Source organism: Phoenix dactylifera, unplaced genomic scaffold (assembly GCF_009389715.1).
Source record: "Phoenix dactylifera cultivar Barhee BC4 unplaced genomic scaffold, palm_55x_up_171113_PBpolish2nd_filt_p 000511F, whole genome shotgun sequence".
In the NCBI taxonomy this organism is placed as follows: Eukaryota; Viridiplantae; Streptophyta; class Magnoliopsida; order Arecales; family Arecaceae; genus Phoenix; species Phoenix dactylifera.
Genome location: NW_024067925.1, coordinates 123,933 through 140,451, shown reverse-complemented (window position 1 = coordinate 140,451; position 16,519 = coordinate 123,933). Strand labels below are relative to the sequence as shown.

General features: G+C 40.7%; 1 protein-coding gene across 1 annotated transcript; it reads right to left on the bottom strand.

The window, feature by feature from the left end:
- Nucleotides 1-5,633: 5,633 nt before the first annotated feature.
- On the bottom strand, nucleotides 5,634-14,571 carry LOC103714844 (transcription factor ILR3-like). The gene is made up of 5 exons (XM_008802273.3): nucleotides 14,239-14,571; nucleotides 10,565-10,627; nucleotides 10,390-10,467; nucleotides 10,058-10,220; nucleotides 5,634-6,145 (listed from the first exon to the last, which is right to left on the bottom strand). Exons 1-5 carry the CDS (start codon nucleotides 14,358-14,360, stop codon nucleotides 5,876-5,878), a joined length of 696 nt encoding a protein of 231 aa, XP_008800495.1. The 5' UTR covers nucleotides 14,361-14,571; the 3' UTR covers nucleotides 5,634-5,875.
- Between the last annotated feature and the right edge of the window lie 1,948 nt (nucleotides 14,572-16,519).

The following is a 16,519-nucleotide window of genomic DNA, read 5'->3' as shown; positions in this document are numbered from 1 at the left end:
GTGTATGCCTGATGTCTACCCATTCTTATAAGAAAATCTATTGCTTGATTTCTTTTGCTATGTTTACTTACAAAGGACTATGACCCAATCATCATCCCAGCAATCCAGGGCCTTGGGATGAGTGGATTGGAACAGACCTAATTTTTGGTATTTTTTGCACAAAGTGGCTATCCTAGGATTTGAACCCACATCATTGTGCATATCAATCCAATGTTTTTACTTTTGGGGTCGATGTTGTATCTTTTGCACGAAAGAAGGTTTGATCTCCTTTCATGATGATAACCTTTCGATCACCCATCTGGTTTTGAGATCTGTGAGAAGGACATAATGGAGCAGAGATGGCAACAGTGGACCCAATGTGATGGTTTTCTCAATCTTTATAGTATATACGATATTGGATATCACAGTTGCCATATATTGCATATAAAATTTTGATAGTAATTTGCAGAATCCCTCCAATTGTTGACACGCCGAGCGAGAGATAACCTCTATCGAATAGAACTCTTGATGTACTTGGAGATTTTTGAAGTCTTCTGATAAGTGAGATTTGAAGGTGGAGGAGAGTCAATGAACACCTCCAAAATCTCAACCTTGGCATCATAAACGAAATCTCTACAGGCCACGTCGATGACCTTGGGGACAAGGGAGAGGTTCTCACAAGGATGGCCTCAATGACATTTTGTTAAGCTGTCTCAAAAAAGCAACTATTGGCATTTGCTATTATATTTATAATCACTATTTTTTTAAATGACGTAATCACCACTTTTTTTGCTTGGTTAGATTGTTGTAGTTGACCTAGGGTTACATACCGAAGCTTTTTATTTTTCTTTAAAAAAAGGCCCTTTTAAAATTTAGTGAATGATGTTTTTGATTGGACTACCGACAAGTAGAATCCAATAGTAACTTTATTTCGTAATAAACAATTAACATTTGTTATTATATTTATAACCAGCAACCTTAGATTAACAAAACTGACCCGGTTTTACGTGATGTGGTTAATAAAGAATAAAATAAATAAATTATTGATTTTTTTAAAAAACAATCTTCGTGCTCGATAAGGATGAGCGATTATTTTAAAAATCCTTCATTGGAATATGACGGCCGCGGCCCTAATGGTTCTCCTCCTTGCGCAGAGCCTCTCCAATAAGTCTTGGGCCAAAAGCCTTGCGGATCCCCTCCGAAGCAAGCGTACCGCCCGTGGTCGTCCGTGCTATAAAAAAAAAACTGGCAGAGACAAATGAAGAATTCTCTAGTTTTTATCAAATGGCATCTCCTCCCCCTCGTCATCCTTAGCATTACTCACCTCTCCACTGCCAAAAGGACCCAAGCCATGTCACAACCCCATGGACTAGACCACCTTCTTACCGAATTATCTCACTGGAGGAAAGCATGAACCAAGAGTCAAGTACAATACAGTTTTAGCATGGATCCTCTGTTTCATGGCTGCCTCAGTTTCAAGTGCTGGAGGGGTTGGTGGTGGATCCCTCTACCTCCCAATCCTGAACCTTGTGGCTGGCCTAGACCTCAAGACAGCCACCAGTTACTCAGCCTTCATGGTCACATCAGCGTCACTTTCCAACGTGTTATATAACATCTTCCTCGCAAGCCCAGGTCCTGGAGGCAAGTCTTTGATCAACTATGAGATTTGCCTGCTCTTAGAGCCATGCATGCTCTTAATAATCTGGCGTTTCTTTCCTCCAACAAGACCATGCGACGGCTGGCTGCCAGGAGCATCAAAATTATAGGTCGAACTTATTTCCGAGAAGGTCCTTTTAATCCAATCCAAACATAATTAACCTTCTCATCAACTTGATTAGTAGCACTCTAACAATTCGAAAAGTAGTGCTCAAACTTCTTGCAATTATAATATTGAATATTAGATCTATCATATCGCCTTCTTTTATATGGCATTTTTCTACTACGTTCTCTTCCTCTTATAGGATTTGAACATTGCTCCTTCTTTTCATTACTTGGAGCCACAATCGATTCTTCCTCTTCCTCATCCTTGGCCACGGCCTCAACCTCATTCTCGGCCATGACCTCAACCTCGTCCTCGGGCTCTTTCTTGAGTTCTCTCATAATCTTATTTTATAGTAAGTTTGGTTTGTAGAACTTGCTCCAATAGCATTTCTTTCTTTTTTTGTTAAGCTTTTTCTCATGAACATGCAAAGAGCCCAATGATTTCTTCAATTGTCACTTCCTCCAAATCCTTGGATTCTTCTATGGTTGAACAACAAAATCAAATTTGAGTCCAAAGACCACAACACCTTTTCCACTACTCAAACATTGGTTAGAGTTTCACCCTTCCTCCTTAATTGATTAACAATCACCATAACTCTTATAAAATAAGCAGTAGATTCTGAATCTTTCATTTGGAAAGACTCAAAATCACTTCTAAGACCTTGAAGACAAATCTTCTTTACTTTATCAATATCCTTGTATGATTTTTGAAGAAATTCTCAAGCTTGTCTTGATGTTGTAGCAGCTGCAACAATCTCAAAGGTGGCTTCATCTAATCCTTGATAAATCAAAAAAAAAGAGCCTTCTTGTCCTTTTCTTGACTCCCTTAGCGATTGCCTTTGATTCTCCTTCAAAGTCGTCTCATCTTCAGGCTCCACATAGCCTTTTTCAGCCATCTCCCATGCATCTTGTGAGCTGAGCAGCGCCTTCATTGGGATACACAATTCTCATAGTTGTCTTTGGTGAGCCGAGGAATCGAAAATGCCATCGTATTATTGGCCATTGGATCAATCTAGCTCTGATACCACTTTGTTAAAAAATGAGGAAGAAAACTCAAGAAGGTGGTAGAAAACAAAATTTGAAAGAAGGATAATTTTCATTCAACTCACACCTTTACAAATGGATGCATACAACCCTTTATATAGACTTCATGTAACTCTAAAAATTTCTACATGTTACTCATAACTTTTGACCCTTAATATTCCTAACTCATGACTCTTGATATACGCATAACCCATGACTCTTAAATTTCATATAACTCATAACTCTTCAGATTCTACAACTTATGACTCTTAACTTTCTATAACTCATGATAACTCTTGTGACCCCTGGTCTTTCACCTTCTTGACCTTGACTTGACTTTAATTCTCCAATTAGAATGCTAGTTGGATGCCACATCACCTTAGAAATTAAGTTTATTATCCAACAGTCTTGTATTTTCCATATTGGCAAAGACATGATCTCCATGTATCAACCAAGATAGAATGATGTCTCCAAGGAGAAGAAAAGAGTGCAGCACACAGACTAATATGCATACAGAGACGGAGAGTGGAAAGAGACCATTTCCATTAGATAAAAGGGTAGTCTTACAAGAGGAAACAAGACATAAGAGAGAAATCCAGGTACCGAACCCATGACGAAAAGAAGAGAATACACAACAAATTAACAACGACAGCAGCAGCTTCTACTTTTTGGCATTTTCTTTCTCCATAGATAAAAGAATTTTTGCGAGACGATCTGCCTCATCATCTGAGATCCTTACCCCATATTTCCTTCCCCAATCAACAAGAGCACTGAAACTGAAAGAGTGGAGCACCAAATCTCTGCAATTGTCCCTGAGTTCTCCATCAACAGGGGTAGGATCATCAATAGAGGTGGTTGCAAGGGGTGATCATTGACACGCCTCGAACCTGTCTCCTAAGTTGACCACGTGATATGGCCACATAATCTCTAAAGCGAAGCCCTAGAGATCATGAAAGGCCAAAAATGAACAATATCCATAAAATATCAGTAATAATCGAATCAATCCAATAGGGTCCGGGGAGAAGCTAACGGAGAGGTCCAGCCTAAGCTGACAGGCCTGGTGATCTGGATATCAAGATCCAAGAAAAAACTGCGGTGATTTGAATTTGATTTTTCTGGTGGTTGATCCGCTGTGATCAGATCAATCAGTGCTGGGGATAGAGGTTGCATGTTTGGGGAAGAGGCCGTTTTCTTGAGTCATTGCGAACCAGGCTCTGAAACGGCCACATTTAAGGTAATCTCCGCGCCCAAGTTGACGCGGAGAAGCTTTTGCAGAGACATGGGATAATGAATATAGTAAAATAAGAATAAAGGAATAAGAAATAAAACAAATTGCATATGGAGTATATATAAATGTAATATAATATAGATTAATAAAATATTAGTGTAATCTAATGATCCATGCGGGATATAGATAAGATATAGTACTAATAAAAAATATTTTTATTAATATCCAGATATATTAAGTAAATATGGTTATTAATGATGTCATTGATATCAGTATTAATTTAGTAGTACCAAGGAAAAGTTCTTTATTAAATACAGTTCACTAAGCTAATGAGCTAATACAGCTCAACGTATTATCCAAAATAAAAAAATTTATTAATAATGTTATTAATATGAGTGTCCATGGGACAAATGAACACCTCTGCATAAGAAGAACATTTATTTTAGTATGTTTGTATGTATGTATGTATGTATGTATGTATAAATACTATTTTAGGAAGAAGATATGCACCCCAGTGGTGCAATCAGGTCGAGTTGGATCTAATACCACCTAAAAGGTTTGGGTCTAAATTTTGACCTGTGCCCTACTTATGCAACAACGGGTTTGGGTACAGTCCAAATAAGAGAGATTCATAAAGCCTCTCAGGTCTGTGGGTCGTGTCCAGATATCTCAAGTCCCGTTCCTTGCCCGACACTCATTGGATCGTCGAGTGAAGGTCTTTAGGTCCCAAGCATCATCATTTGGACTTCAGCTTACTTCATACCCTTAAAACAAGTCATTAACGGCATGGCTTCAATATATAATTATAAAGTTTGAAAGAAAGGCGAAGGATATAAAGGAGAAAACATCTATCTGTTATGCTATTAAAATTAAAATCTTAAGTGCTCTTTTTGTGCAGCTCCATTTTGTTCGGCTCGAGATATTAAATTTTCGATAATAACCCTCCATAGGATATTGCTAGGCTCAGGAAGGGTATGGATGGATGGATGCCTGGTTGTCAAAAACTTATTCGTGCTTTTATAGTGCAAAATAAAGTAGCCAAATTTGCGAACGAAAATGTGGCAAAATAAACAAGTTTCCCCAAAACACGAACTTGATCAATATTAAACCATCATCTCAGACAAAAGTAATGAATTAACTTAAATTCTTTACAGAAGCCCCAATCAACAAATGAAAAAAAAGTTGACTTACATATTGAAGCATAGCAATACATCCCCCGCCCATATTTAGATTTATCACAAATATATTTTCCAATACGTGCTGTCACGAATATTGAATAATGGTTTTTTATCTTTAATTTTACTATAGTTGCAATTATGCACCTTATCTAATATTTTAACACCCAACTCTGCAGCACATTCTCATTATAGAGTTTTTGATACCTTGCAACACCCGGTTAACAGTCCACCTTGCTGATTTGCTGCATAAACCGGTAAGACCAAGGCAGAAGAAAAGTAATGAACAATCTCAACATCACATTGCAGAATAATTCCTTTTGAGGCATATTTCATTAATATCGATATACTGAAAATGCTAATCCTATTGTTGATGCTCATGAAAAATCAGGATATAATTTTCTATACTGAATCAATACCAGTCTCCATATTCTCCAAGATTCACACTCTTGCTAAATACCTACAAATAAATCACTAAGAATCTCCATGATTCCCTTTGATACTGATGAGAAAGCTGGATTCTTTTTTGTTTACTACAATTTACAGTTGACCACAACAGTTGCAATTTATTTCAAATCCAAACAACTACAATTCATGGTTATACTACTGACAAGCCAAGCCTAACATGGAAATGAAACAATGTTTTTACAAGCCAAAGAAGTAAAGCAGTTGCTAAAGAAATTAGCTAATCAAAGAGTTATCAATGATCTTAAGCAACTGGAGGACATGATTCAGCATCCTTTGAGGTATCAACATCTGCAGGTGGCATGAATTGCCACATAGGGAATCCAGGATAGCTGATAACGGGCATCATTAGCTTGTGCGCTGCTGTTTGCCCTTGTGCAGCAAAAGCCGCTGGAATTACAGGAGGGTGTGCTACAAAGCTTGCTCGAGTATTTAACATCTTTATTTGCTGCTCTAGGTTCTCCTTCTCTGCCTTCAGCCTCTGCTTCTCCTCACGAAGCTCGTTCTTCTCAGCCTGCAGAATATAAGATTAGATAACAGTTTAGCTCTTGCATTTAAGAATGCATAAACATAAATAAGCAATAGCAACAATATTCTCTAAATTATTTAGGTAGTCTAAAAAGTATTCACAAATTCATTGGCCAAACAATTCTCCGGATTTTTCTCCAATTATCAGAATAACCATTTTCTATTCAATCATTCACACACTTTATGATTATTGACGATTCATTCAATGTACATACACATACACATGGATGGCAAATGAATGATGCTGCAAGTTGCTGTTGGTGGTGATGATATTGATCAAAAGCCATTTTTTAAATTCCTACTTATCAAAGGGATTCTTTGATATAGTTCCCAAATATAACTCTACCACAATCACAGAGCGTGAAGGCATCTAACTGCAACATATTACCAAACCTAACCTTTCAAAACCTCAACCCATGTTTGTTAGTTTGACCTCAACCCATGTTTGTTAGTTTGAGTTTACGACATGATCTCAAAACTACTAAATCTGGTCATCAATCTCAACCGAAATGGATTCAAAACGTTAATGGAACCTTCTCTCCTTTGACACCTTTACGATGATCTCATGTAAACCAAAATTCATACCCCGACAAAACAAAGAGAAAAACTTGACTGTATTTCCACTGGTCAAATATGCTATCAATCAGTCACAGATTTTTATAATCCAGAGTTTAATCCTGGAGGATCCCACTGGATCCGGCAGTTTTGGATGGAGAGAGGGAAGAAGAGAGAGAGCAGAAGAGTGGGAGGGAGAGAGCAGGGGGTCGAGGGGCCTGATCCCTGTGTTATGGGCAAAAAAAGGCTTCGGGCTGTGAACCCAAGGACTTTCCCACACCCACCCACGGGGAAAAACCACCGCCACTCTTCCTCTCCGCCTATCCCACCGGATCCAGCAGGGTGTTGCCTAACAGGCCCTTAATCTTTCAATAAGTCACTACTACACGAGTTTGTCCCTTCCATGGTCTGAACTGCATCCATGTACTCTGTAATTTGCATTGAACTTCCATGCAAAGTTCGACAAGGATACTGTGTTATCAAGTCCCGACCGACTATGAACAAGGGACCCGAGGACACTGTCTAGGGCTAACAGGGTGTTGCCTAACAGGCCCTTAATCTTTCAATAAGTCACTACTACACGAGTTTGTCCCTTCCATGGTCTGAACTGCATCCATGTACTCTGTAATTTGCATTGAACTTCCATGCAAAGTTCGACAAGGATACTGTGTTATCAAGTCCCGACCGACTATGAACAAGGGACCCGAGGACACTGTCTAGGGCTAGCAAGAAAAGTCCAAAAATTATGAGATAGATTATAGCCCTGACTAAGGACACAACAAAACGAACTAGTTTATGTAGGCTGTGTGTAGTCAATGACAATTCAGCAAATTTCAGCAAAGCTCTAAATTGTGACCTAGTTGCCATTTCTTGAATCTAAATTATCACATTTTTAGGCAAGTTAAATACACAACCTGGATTTCTAACTTGAGAACAGCAAGTTCTAAATTCTCTCAGTGGCTCCACTTAAACTTTCATAATAAAAGCCCAGAAGTGATAAGAGAAGTAATAATGTCGGCTCAATACATGGTTACTTTTACTACTAAAAGTTGTTTAGCACCTATTCGAAGTGGTAAGCAACCTCCAACATAATAAGTTGCACGTGGCCATGCCATCAAATAAGTTAAACCAAAGACTACCCTGTCACATCATCACATCCTTTGACTAGTGGTTCTACTTTTGTATAGCTTTGGTGCAGGAGTCCAAGGAATCATTTCCTTCATTCAGGTGAAAATTACTTGCTCAAGGACAATGTAGTTGGTAGGAAGGATAAGGCCACAAGTTAAAATTCAAAACTTCAAACACAGTCAACTCCATCCTCCAAGTCAACTCCATACTTCATCTAACAAAATAATAATAATAATAATAATAATAATAAATAATAATAACAATAATAATAATAAATATCAAAGCTGAAAATCCAAGCAAAAATACTTTTGGTTCCATTGTCTGCTAGATGGATGGCCATCCTATTCAAACCCCAACAAAATAGTACATATACCTCGAGCAACCTAGATCTTTAGAGCCTTCTGGAATAGCTTAAAAGGGATCCCCAAGCTATTCCTTTTGAGATAAGAGAAAGACGGTCCTACACTATTACTAATAAGATTTGTCTCCATATAGGATTTAAAAGCTAAGAATGTTAATTTTATCTGTTTATATATGAATCTCAATTCATCTTATTCTGATTTTCTCCCAAGTTTTCAAACCAAACAGAAGAAAAGGTATAAAGAAGGCAACTGCTATTGGATGAAATGACAATGGTTTTCCTGTTTCTATTTTCAGTTCCGTTATCATCTCATTGGGTCCATCCACAATATCAACAGTTATTTGTAAGGCATCAACTATCAGGTTTACCTATCATCTCAAGTTTGTGCTTGCAGTAGGCTTGCAGTACTAGCAGATGCAAATCTTGTAAGGGTGGCATGCAGAAGAAAACTGAAACTAAACTTTAACAGACTAGGAAAAGGACATGCTTTTTCAAATACATTATGATCATGTTGTACAACCTCTGTCAAATACAAGCTTCTTCAATTCACAAAATCTGTTATATTTTCTCTTGGGTCTTTCCCTATTCTCTCTTAAATCTCCAAATAAAAGTTGGGAAGTCCCACTAGTTTATAAGGCCTCCCTTGAATCTTTGCTGCAGACCCCATATCATGTTAGAGGCTCATCCAAGCTTTATCAAATCCTTTTTCATAACATCTATCAAATTTATCTCAGGTCCTCCCTCTTCTTAAAAAACCCATACAAGAAGTCCCTTGAGTAAATGACCCCTTCAATTTGTTTATTCCCACAAGATTTAATCAGTTCTCCAATACTTTATCCTTTTGGGCCAATCTACGGATTGGGCATCTTCAAACAAATCTTTCGTTGTTCTAAAGCTTTTAGAAGTCAACCCTTTCTAGTTTGCACAAGAAAACTCAAATAGAGTTATAGACTCTACCTACCATCCAACAATCCCATGGGCTTAAAACTTACATTTCAAATGTTCAAAAACTTCATTAAAAATATAAAGGAAATTCAGTAAGTAAGGGTCTAGGCAAGAATGGTGAACAAAATCAATCAGAAAGCGCTAATCAACACAATCAACCATGTTTTGTCAATTATTGATATAGAGTTGAAACACCGAATGGAAATGAAAAGGAGAAACAAACAACAGAGATCCACTTTGACTACCCTTTCTTCTAGTAATGAAAACAATCGGAAAAACATTTGTTGATCAATACAGCTGGTTTAAAAGCCAAAAACTGGTCATGTCTTGCCATATGAACGAAGGCAAGCCAAGTGCAGGTCATAGTATAGCCTTCAAGGAAACAAAGATAACTCTCGAAGTTTCATCTAGTGCCTAAAGACTTAAGCAAAACCAGTTCACCCAGATCACAAAAGTCAACAGTCAGTCAATGATATTAACTTTGTGTATGGCATAAACATCAGATCATACACATAATGATTCAAACGAATGCAGAGATTAAAAAAGGGTAAGCCAACCTCACTAAATAGGCCTTCAAAATCAAGGATGTATGATGTCAATCCCAATCTCAGATACCATAAATCTTATGCAAGCGTTCAAATGAATATGAACTATCTCATTAGAGCCTAATTGAATACATATGATTATAAGAAATCACACCAGGAGCCAAACATCATGCTATGAAATGCAAGCATAGTAAAAGACTATATAATACAATCAAAGACTCATGCTCGTGCAGTGCATAGCACTGAACATGAATTGCTTTTACACATGTGAAAGCTAACAGGCTAGGTTTCTAAAACAATTTGTAGTCCAAACACATTGATCACAGATACAGGGAAGTACGATGAAAGATAAAGTCAAGTGGACCTTCAGTTCTTTGATCTTCTCCTGCAGATTCTCATTTGAATCTTTCAACTTTTGTGCTTCACTACGCAATTGAGTCACCATGCGGACAGCATCACTTAAGATAGCTGCTTTGTCCATTTTCGGTGGTTTTCCTGGCTCCAAAATCGATCCCAACTCTAAGAACCTTGCAATCAAGCCAAAGTTAACAAAGTTTACAATCAAACTGATGGAAGTTTAAAAAAAAAAAAAAATAGTCATACTACAACATAAGATTATATGTAAATGTATATGCACACGTATATACAGATATAAACGCACATATATATGAATATATATACATGTGGCAAATGTACCTATCATTTAACCTATCTCGTCTCAGCTTCTCCCTGCAGGCTTTGGATCCTGGCTGACTGGAAGATTCTGACCTGACACTGTAACTTGGAAATGCTTAATAACTTCACACCAAATAAACAAACAGATTAAAAACATTTTAACTTGAAATTATGAGCTCAGATTGCATAAATCAACCGTTTCTTGGAGCCTGAATCTTTAATGCCACCAGAATCTACAAAGGAGCCACTAATTTCGACACTGACAAAGAAAAAGTCACATTGTCACAGAAATCACACAATCCCGAAAACACTAAAATGAAAAATTAATAATGAAGAAAAAACATGCTGAAGGTATAAAAATTAGCACAGGAGAATTAGGTCTTCAAATTAGATGCAGCATTTCAACTTTTGAAAACTGAAAATACTGCAAATACTTTTGGTACTAAAAAGAAAAGACACCAGCTATTGCAATATATAAAAACCTGTAGCACTTGAAACTTGGCTAATATGAAAATGTGAGCATACACAATGGGTGATCATGACAACATATTGCAACAATATATCAAAAAATTTATGGAAATCAATGTTTTACCTATAGTTAAGAAACTATTAACTATATGTTTCTAGCATTTTTTATTACCTTTTCTTAGGAATGACATACTGACAAGAATACAGAAGAGTTGACAAGAAAATCTGACAAGGATATTCCAAGGGACCTTGGGTCCTCATCCAACCCTTTTTGCTTAAACACATGCGCACTGAAGAGTTGTCAAATAGCCCACTAAACAACAAGAAACATGGATTTCAGAAAGAAGTTGCCGAGTGCCTCTAACCTCCAAGACCACCAAATGCAATGCCTTCAAGAAGTATCAACATTGACTTAAGGATACCAATTTCTAGAGTGAAAATACTCAATTCACTTTTCTAGATAGCAAATTCTCCAACCAAAGCCCCTTTTTCTTAGAAGCAAGAGCAAGGGTGTCAGGGAAACTGAACTTGATGAGCGCAAACTATTCTCCAAATCCTAATTCAGATCCTAATAGTCTTTGATTGAGCTCAACTCTTTAAAAGATATGTGTTGCCGCCCAAACCCAATATGATGCTAGTGACGATCTGGCAATTGCTAGCAAGTCTGCTCCTAGAAGAAGAGCTTCAACCTGCACATGAAAAGAAGAAAGAAGATTGAAGGTCGAGGAAACTAATCTAGCCGGCTCCTCTTTCTGCTCCTTCAGCTCGTCTCATACATCTAGGCCTCCTATGGGCAGCATCTCAATGGACTTTATTTCTCCCTTAATGGTAACCACATAGCACTGCCAGGCTGTGGCTTAATCTCCTATGACTTCTCCGATGCCATTCTCAATTTTGCCATAACTTTTCTACCTCAGTGGTCCTCAGTAAGGCTACAAATGTGTCGGGGTGCCCCGTGACCCGACCCGACCCGACTTGCTTAGATCTAACCCGACCCGTTTTAGAAGACCCGTGTGGCCGGGTTGGATCCTAAAATTGAATTCGTTTCATTTTTCAGGTCGGGTCTATGTTTACTGAATTCAAACCCAACCCGACCCGACCCGACCCATTTGAAATTTGAGTAATTTGGATTTTCAATCATACAACCTGATCTGAATCTATAAAATTATTTAGGCCCGCGGAAAACACAAGTTCTGAAGCCATGGATGGATTGACCCTAACCGGACCCGAATTTTTTGGGGTGGGTCCCAGTTTATATGGCCTGACCCGAATGACCCGTTGGGTCAAAAATTATAGCAGTGGATCCGACACGACCTGATCTTCTATCGGGTCAAGTCTGGATCCAAAATTAGGACCCAAATAAGAAACCAGATTGGATTGGGGTCACTCATGACCCAACCCGACCCGACCCATTTGCACTCCTAGTCCTCAAGGTTGGCCCGGTAGTTGTCACTAAGGTCGAAGGACCTAGAATTCGATTTCCAGGTTATCTCCCTTAGACTAATAGATCGAAGGTCCTAGAGTTGAATGTCTGGGGTGACTCTAGGGAGGACCTAGAGTTTGGATCTCTGGATTTTCTCCCTAGACCGTAGGCCTGTGGATCAGAAGTCCCAGGGATTGGTCCCCAAGGTGTCTCTGAGGAGGACCTAAAGTTGGATCTTCGGGTTTCCCCCCAGCCCATAGGCTTGTAGTCACCTAGGCGGTCCTCGGGATTGGTCCTAGGGGTGTCTCCTCTTCATCGTTAAGGTTGGTAGTCCTAGGGATTGATCCCCAAGTTGCCACACCTTGGGAGGTGACGTGGATGTCCGACCTTTGGCACTTCAGTCTCGCAAGTAGTTTTCGTGTTATTCGGAGAAAAATTGAAACATAATTTCATTGATTGTCATTAATAGAAGGTACAAAATTTGATGTTACAAGTCTTACTAGTAATAAACTCGAGGGTTATCAGAGTTCTATGTTCAAGGTATGGGAACCCCATTGAGCTTCTCCAATCGATACATCTCTAGACGAACAACTTCTATGACACAATATGGGCCTTCCTACTTTGGTGCTAGCTTTCCAAGTTCTCCACGGTCTGCGAACTCGGCTTTTCAGCACCACATCACCCCCTCAAAAAAAGAAAAAAATAAAAAAAAGTTGTGGGGTCCAGCTACTTTCCATTGGCATGCATTTGCACATCTACTTTTAGTAGCATATATAGTAGAGCTAATATGTGAATGCTCATACAACAAACCAAATAAGGTCAATCCAGAATGGAAGACCAAGGACCTGGAACCAGTAACCCGAGATGTTGAATGTGAACTTCTATATGTAAATTGCTTACTGTGACAAGATCCTGAGCCCATGCATTCCGTGGTCAAAAAAAACATGCATTATTCATGTTATTTAAATTGTTCATTTCTTATCATTAGATGCATAAGTGATGCATATGCTAGTGATCTCCAAATTATATAATTTTTTGACAGAAAGCAATTCAAAGATAGTAGATCGTCTCCAACAGCATAGATCGTTGGTGTCAAGCCTCCGGTAGTCGGGTCAAAAATGACATAATGACCTCATTTGGGCTATTGACATAATAGTTCTACTCTCTCTCTCTCTCCAACAGCATAGATAGTAGATTAGGTTTCTTGGTGTGTGTGTGTGTGTGTGTGTATATGTATGTATGTATATGCATGCATTAGGAAACTATACATGGCAAACCATGTAAGAAACTAAAAATACACACCAATGCCCCAACCCCCTAAAGTTCAATGTATCATCAGCATACTGATATTGTTTCATGGGAGTACGCTCTCTATCAGGTTGAAATACCAGATGAATTATAAGTTGGATAGTACATTTATAGTTAGACAAGGGGGCAGATAATTATAATTCATCTGATTAGAACATATTGAGTATAGCTAATTACAAAGTGATGCAGATAATTATAACTGACAATCCCTTGATGAGTTTTCTATCTGAACTTCAGACACAACCACTTGGAATAATCTTTTTATAAGACCTACATCAATTTATACAAGAGAAAGTCTCACATGTTGACAAGTACATGCAGTCGTCCTCAAGAAACCTAATCTTCCGCGTATCGTTCTCCAAGAATCATTAGAACCAAAGATAGTACAAGAAGTTGAAATCACATCACCAATTACAGAAAACCCTAATTATGGATAATATGTCGCACCGTTAGTGGTGAGTAATACGGTAAACATTAGGCATTAAGAAACAGTAATTAGGGATAAAAAACCGCATCGCCTAAGAAAAAGAAGACAATCACCGTAATAAATAAATAAAAACCTAAAATATTTGGATTGAAAGCAGACCAGAGAGCTCGATCCAAGAAACCCTAGAACAGGAATCAAATCAGCAGCATCATCAGAAAACCATCAAAAGCCAAATTCAGTGTACCTGGCATTGGAGGAACTGTTGATCCCCTGGGGAGTCCAGTAGAACCCGGTCTCGGGTGCCGACATGTCGTCGTCGATCAGAGGACAGTCGAAAACCCAGTTGGAGTTCTCAGGCGAAACCATCACCAATCCTTCGCCGGAACCCTCGATCGCCGTTCGAGAATCGCCGGGAAAATCCACTAGGGTCGGAAGGAGAACGAGCTCTCTTCGGGGTGAGGGGTGGAAGGGAGGGTACGGACTATGGTGGGGGAGGATAGCTTACAGGGGGCTCGGTCGCCGAGAGAGGGGAAGAGCGTCCCGCCCCACGCCCAATTGTTGTGCGGCGTACGTGAGACTTGCTGATGTGTTTGTTTCCGTCCTCGTTGTTTTTTTTTTTTTTTTTTTTTTTTTTTTTTTTTTTTTTTTTTTTTTTTTTTTTTTTTTTTTTCTGAAAACGGATATTTCATACAATACGTGTACGAATACATCCAAGAAAGTCAAAATACAACAACTCACGGAGAGCCTGTGGAAGCTCCCTCTCCCCTCCCCACAGAGTTTACCCTGAGTGGTGGGCCGCATAGGTCGCCACCCAGTCGGCCGCCCCATTAGCTTCCCTAAATACATGCTTAACCAAAAAAGCCCTCCCATCTCCCATCATCATCCGTATATCACGGATCAAGGGGTGGTCTGTACCATCAGCCGTCTCCCCCCTCTGGATCCACCTGATGACTGTGGCCGAGTCACCCTCCAAAAAGATCGAGCTAGCTTGCAGGACCATCCTCGCATGGCGCATGCCCGCCCAGGCAGCTCGAAGCTCTGCCTCCGGAACTGATATGTCAAACAATTGGCAGCCACCTGCTGCCACTACCCTGGAGTGCGGGTCTCGTATGATAAAGCCTGCACCGCCCCGCGTGCCACCATCCAGCACCGACCCATCAAAATTAACCTTGAGGAAGCTTGGGGGTGGGGGCTCCCAGGTGAAAAACACCATCTGGTGAGCTGCCGAAGCAGAAGGGGGGCCCCAGGTGCCCTGAGCTGTCAAAGGCCTATCTGAAGAGTGGGTGGGCATGATCTCTGAAGCCTGTACACGAGCACGCTCCGCAACAAATCGTGGTGACACCCTGCGGTCACCGAGGGTCCGAGCGTTCTTTGCCAGCCAAATCTGATACGCTGTACAAGTCGCTCTAATGGCCTCCTGACTCGTCCTCGTGCTGGCTAGCCACTGCCGTATCGTGTGAAGAAACTGTAGTCGCTCACTCCGAGCCTCCTGCGGGACCCCGGCCCACTGCATGTGAGCCTCGCCCATATACACTGGAAGAGCACATGGTCCACTGACTCCGTGGCTCCGCATGTCCCACACTCCGCGGGGATCCCCCATCCATGCCTGCTCAGTGCTGCTCTCGTCGGCAGGCGGTCCCAGAAAACTTTCCATAAGAAGAGGGCTACCCGCGGGTGGAGGCCGTACCTCCAGATCCAATCACCATCCGGCCCCCTATCCTGCTCTGGCTGAATGACACGGGTGAGGTCTCCCAGCCTGACCCTGGCCCGGCTCGAGGTGCCCCATACCCTGACATCCGATCCTGCACATCCTGGTAACGGGATGGACCGGATCCTCACTGCTAGATGTACCCCAAATAGCTGTCGAAGTCTAGCATCATCCCACTCTGCTCCACCTGCCGCCAAAAGGTCGCAGACCCGTAGTCCCTCTGCTGCCTCTATGCTAACCATGGTCGGCCACCTCCTCAATGGGAGGGTGTCCACCCACGGCTCACTGGTCACATCAATGCTCCTGCCATCACCTATCAGCCATCTGGTATTCGCTGATGCAGTCAGCAGATACCTCCCAATCTCGCGCCACATGAAAGAGACTCGGCGACCCCGCCCTACTCCCTCTAGGCCCCCACAGCCATATCTAGCTGCCATCACCTGACTCCATAGGCTATGTGGCTCAAGCAAGAACCGAACCGCATGCCGAGCAATGAGAGCCTCACGCCTCCCCATCAACGACTGCATCCCCAGGCCACCCTCACTGGTAGGACGGCAAACCTGCTCCCAAGCCACCAGATGCACGCCATGGCCCCCACCGTGTGATCCCCACAAGAAGCTCCGAAGAAGACACTCGATCCTCAACAGAGTCATCTTTGGTATCACAGTGTGAGCCATGAGGTACAATGGTATGGAACCCAATACTGATCTAATCAAAGTCATTCTCCCCATCATGGATAGGGAAGACGCTGTCCATCCCTCAAGCCTGCTCTGGACTCGTTGTACTAGGCTCGAGCACTCTGCTACTCGTGGCCGCC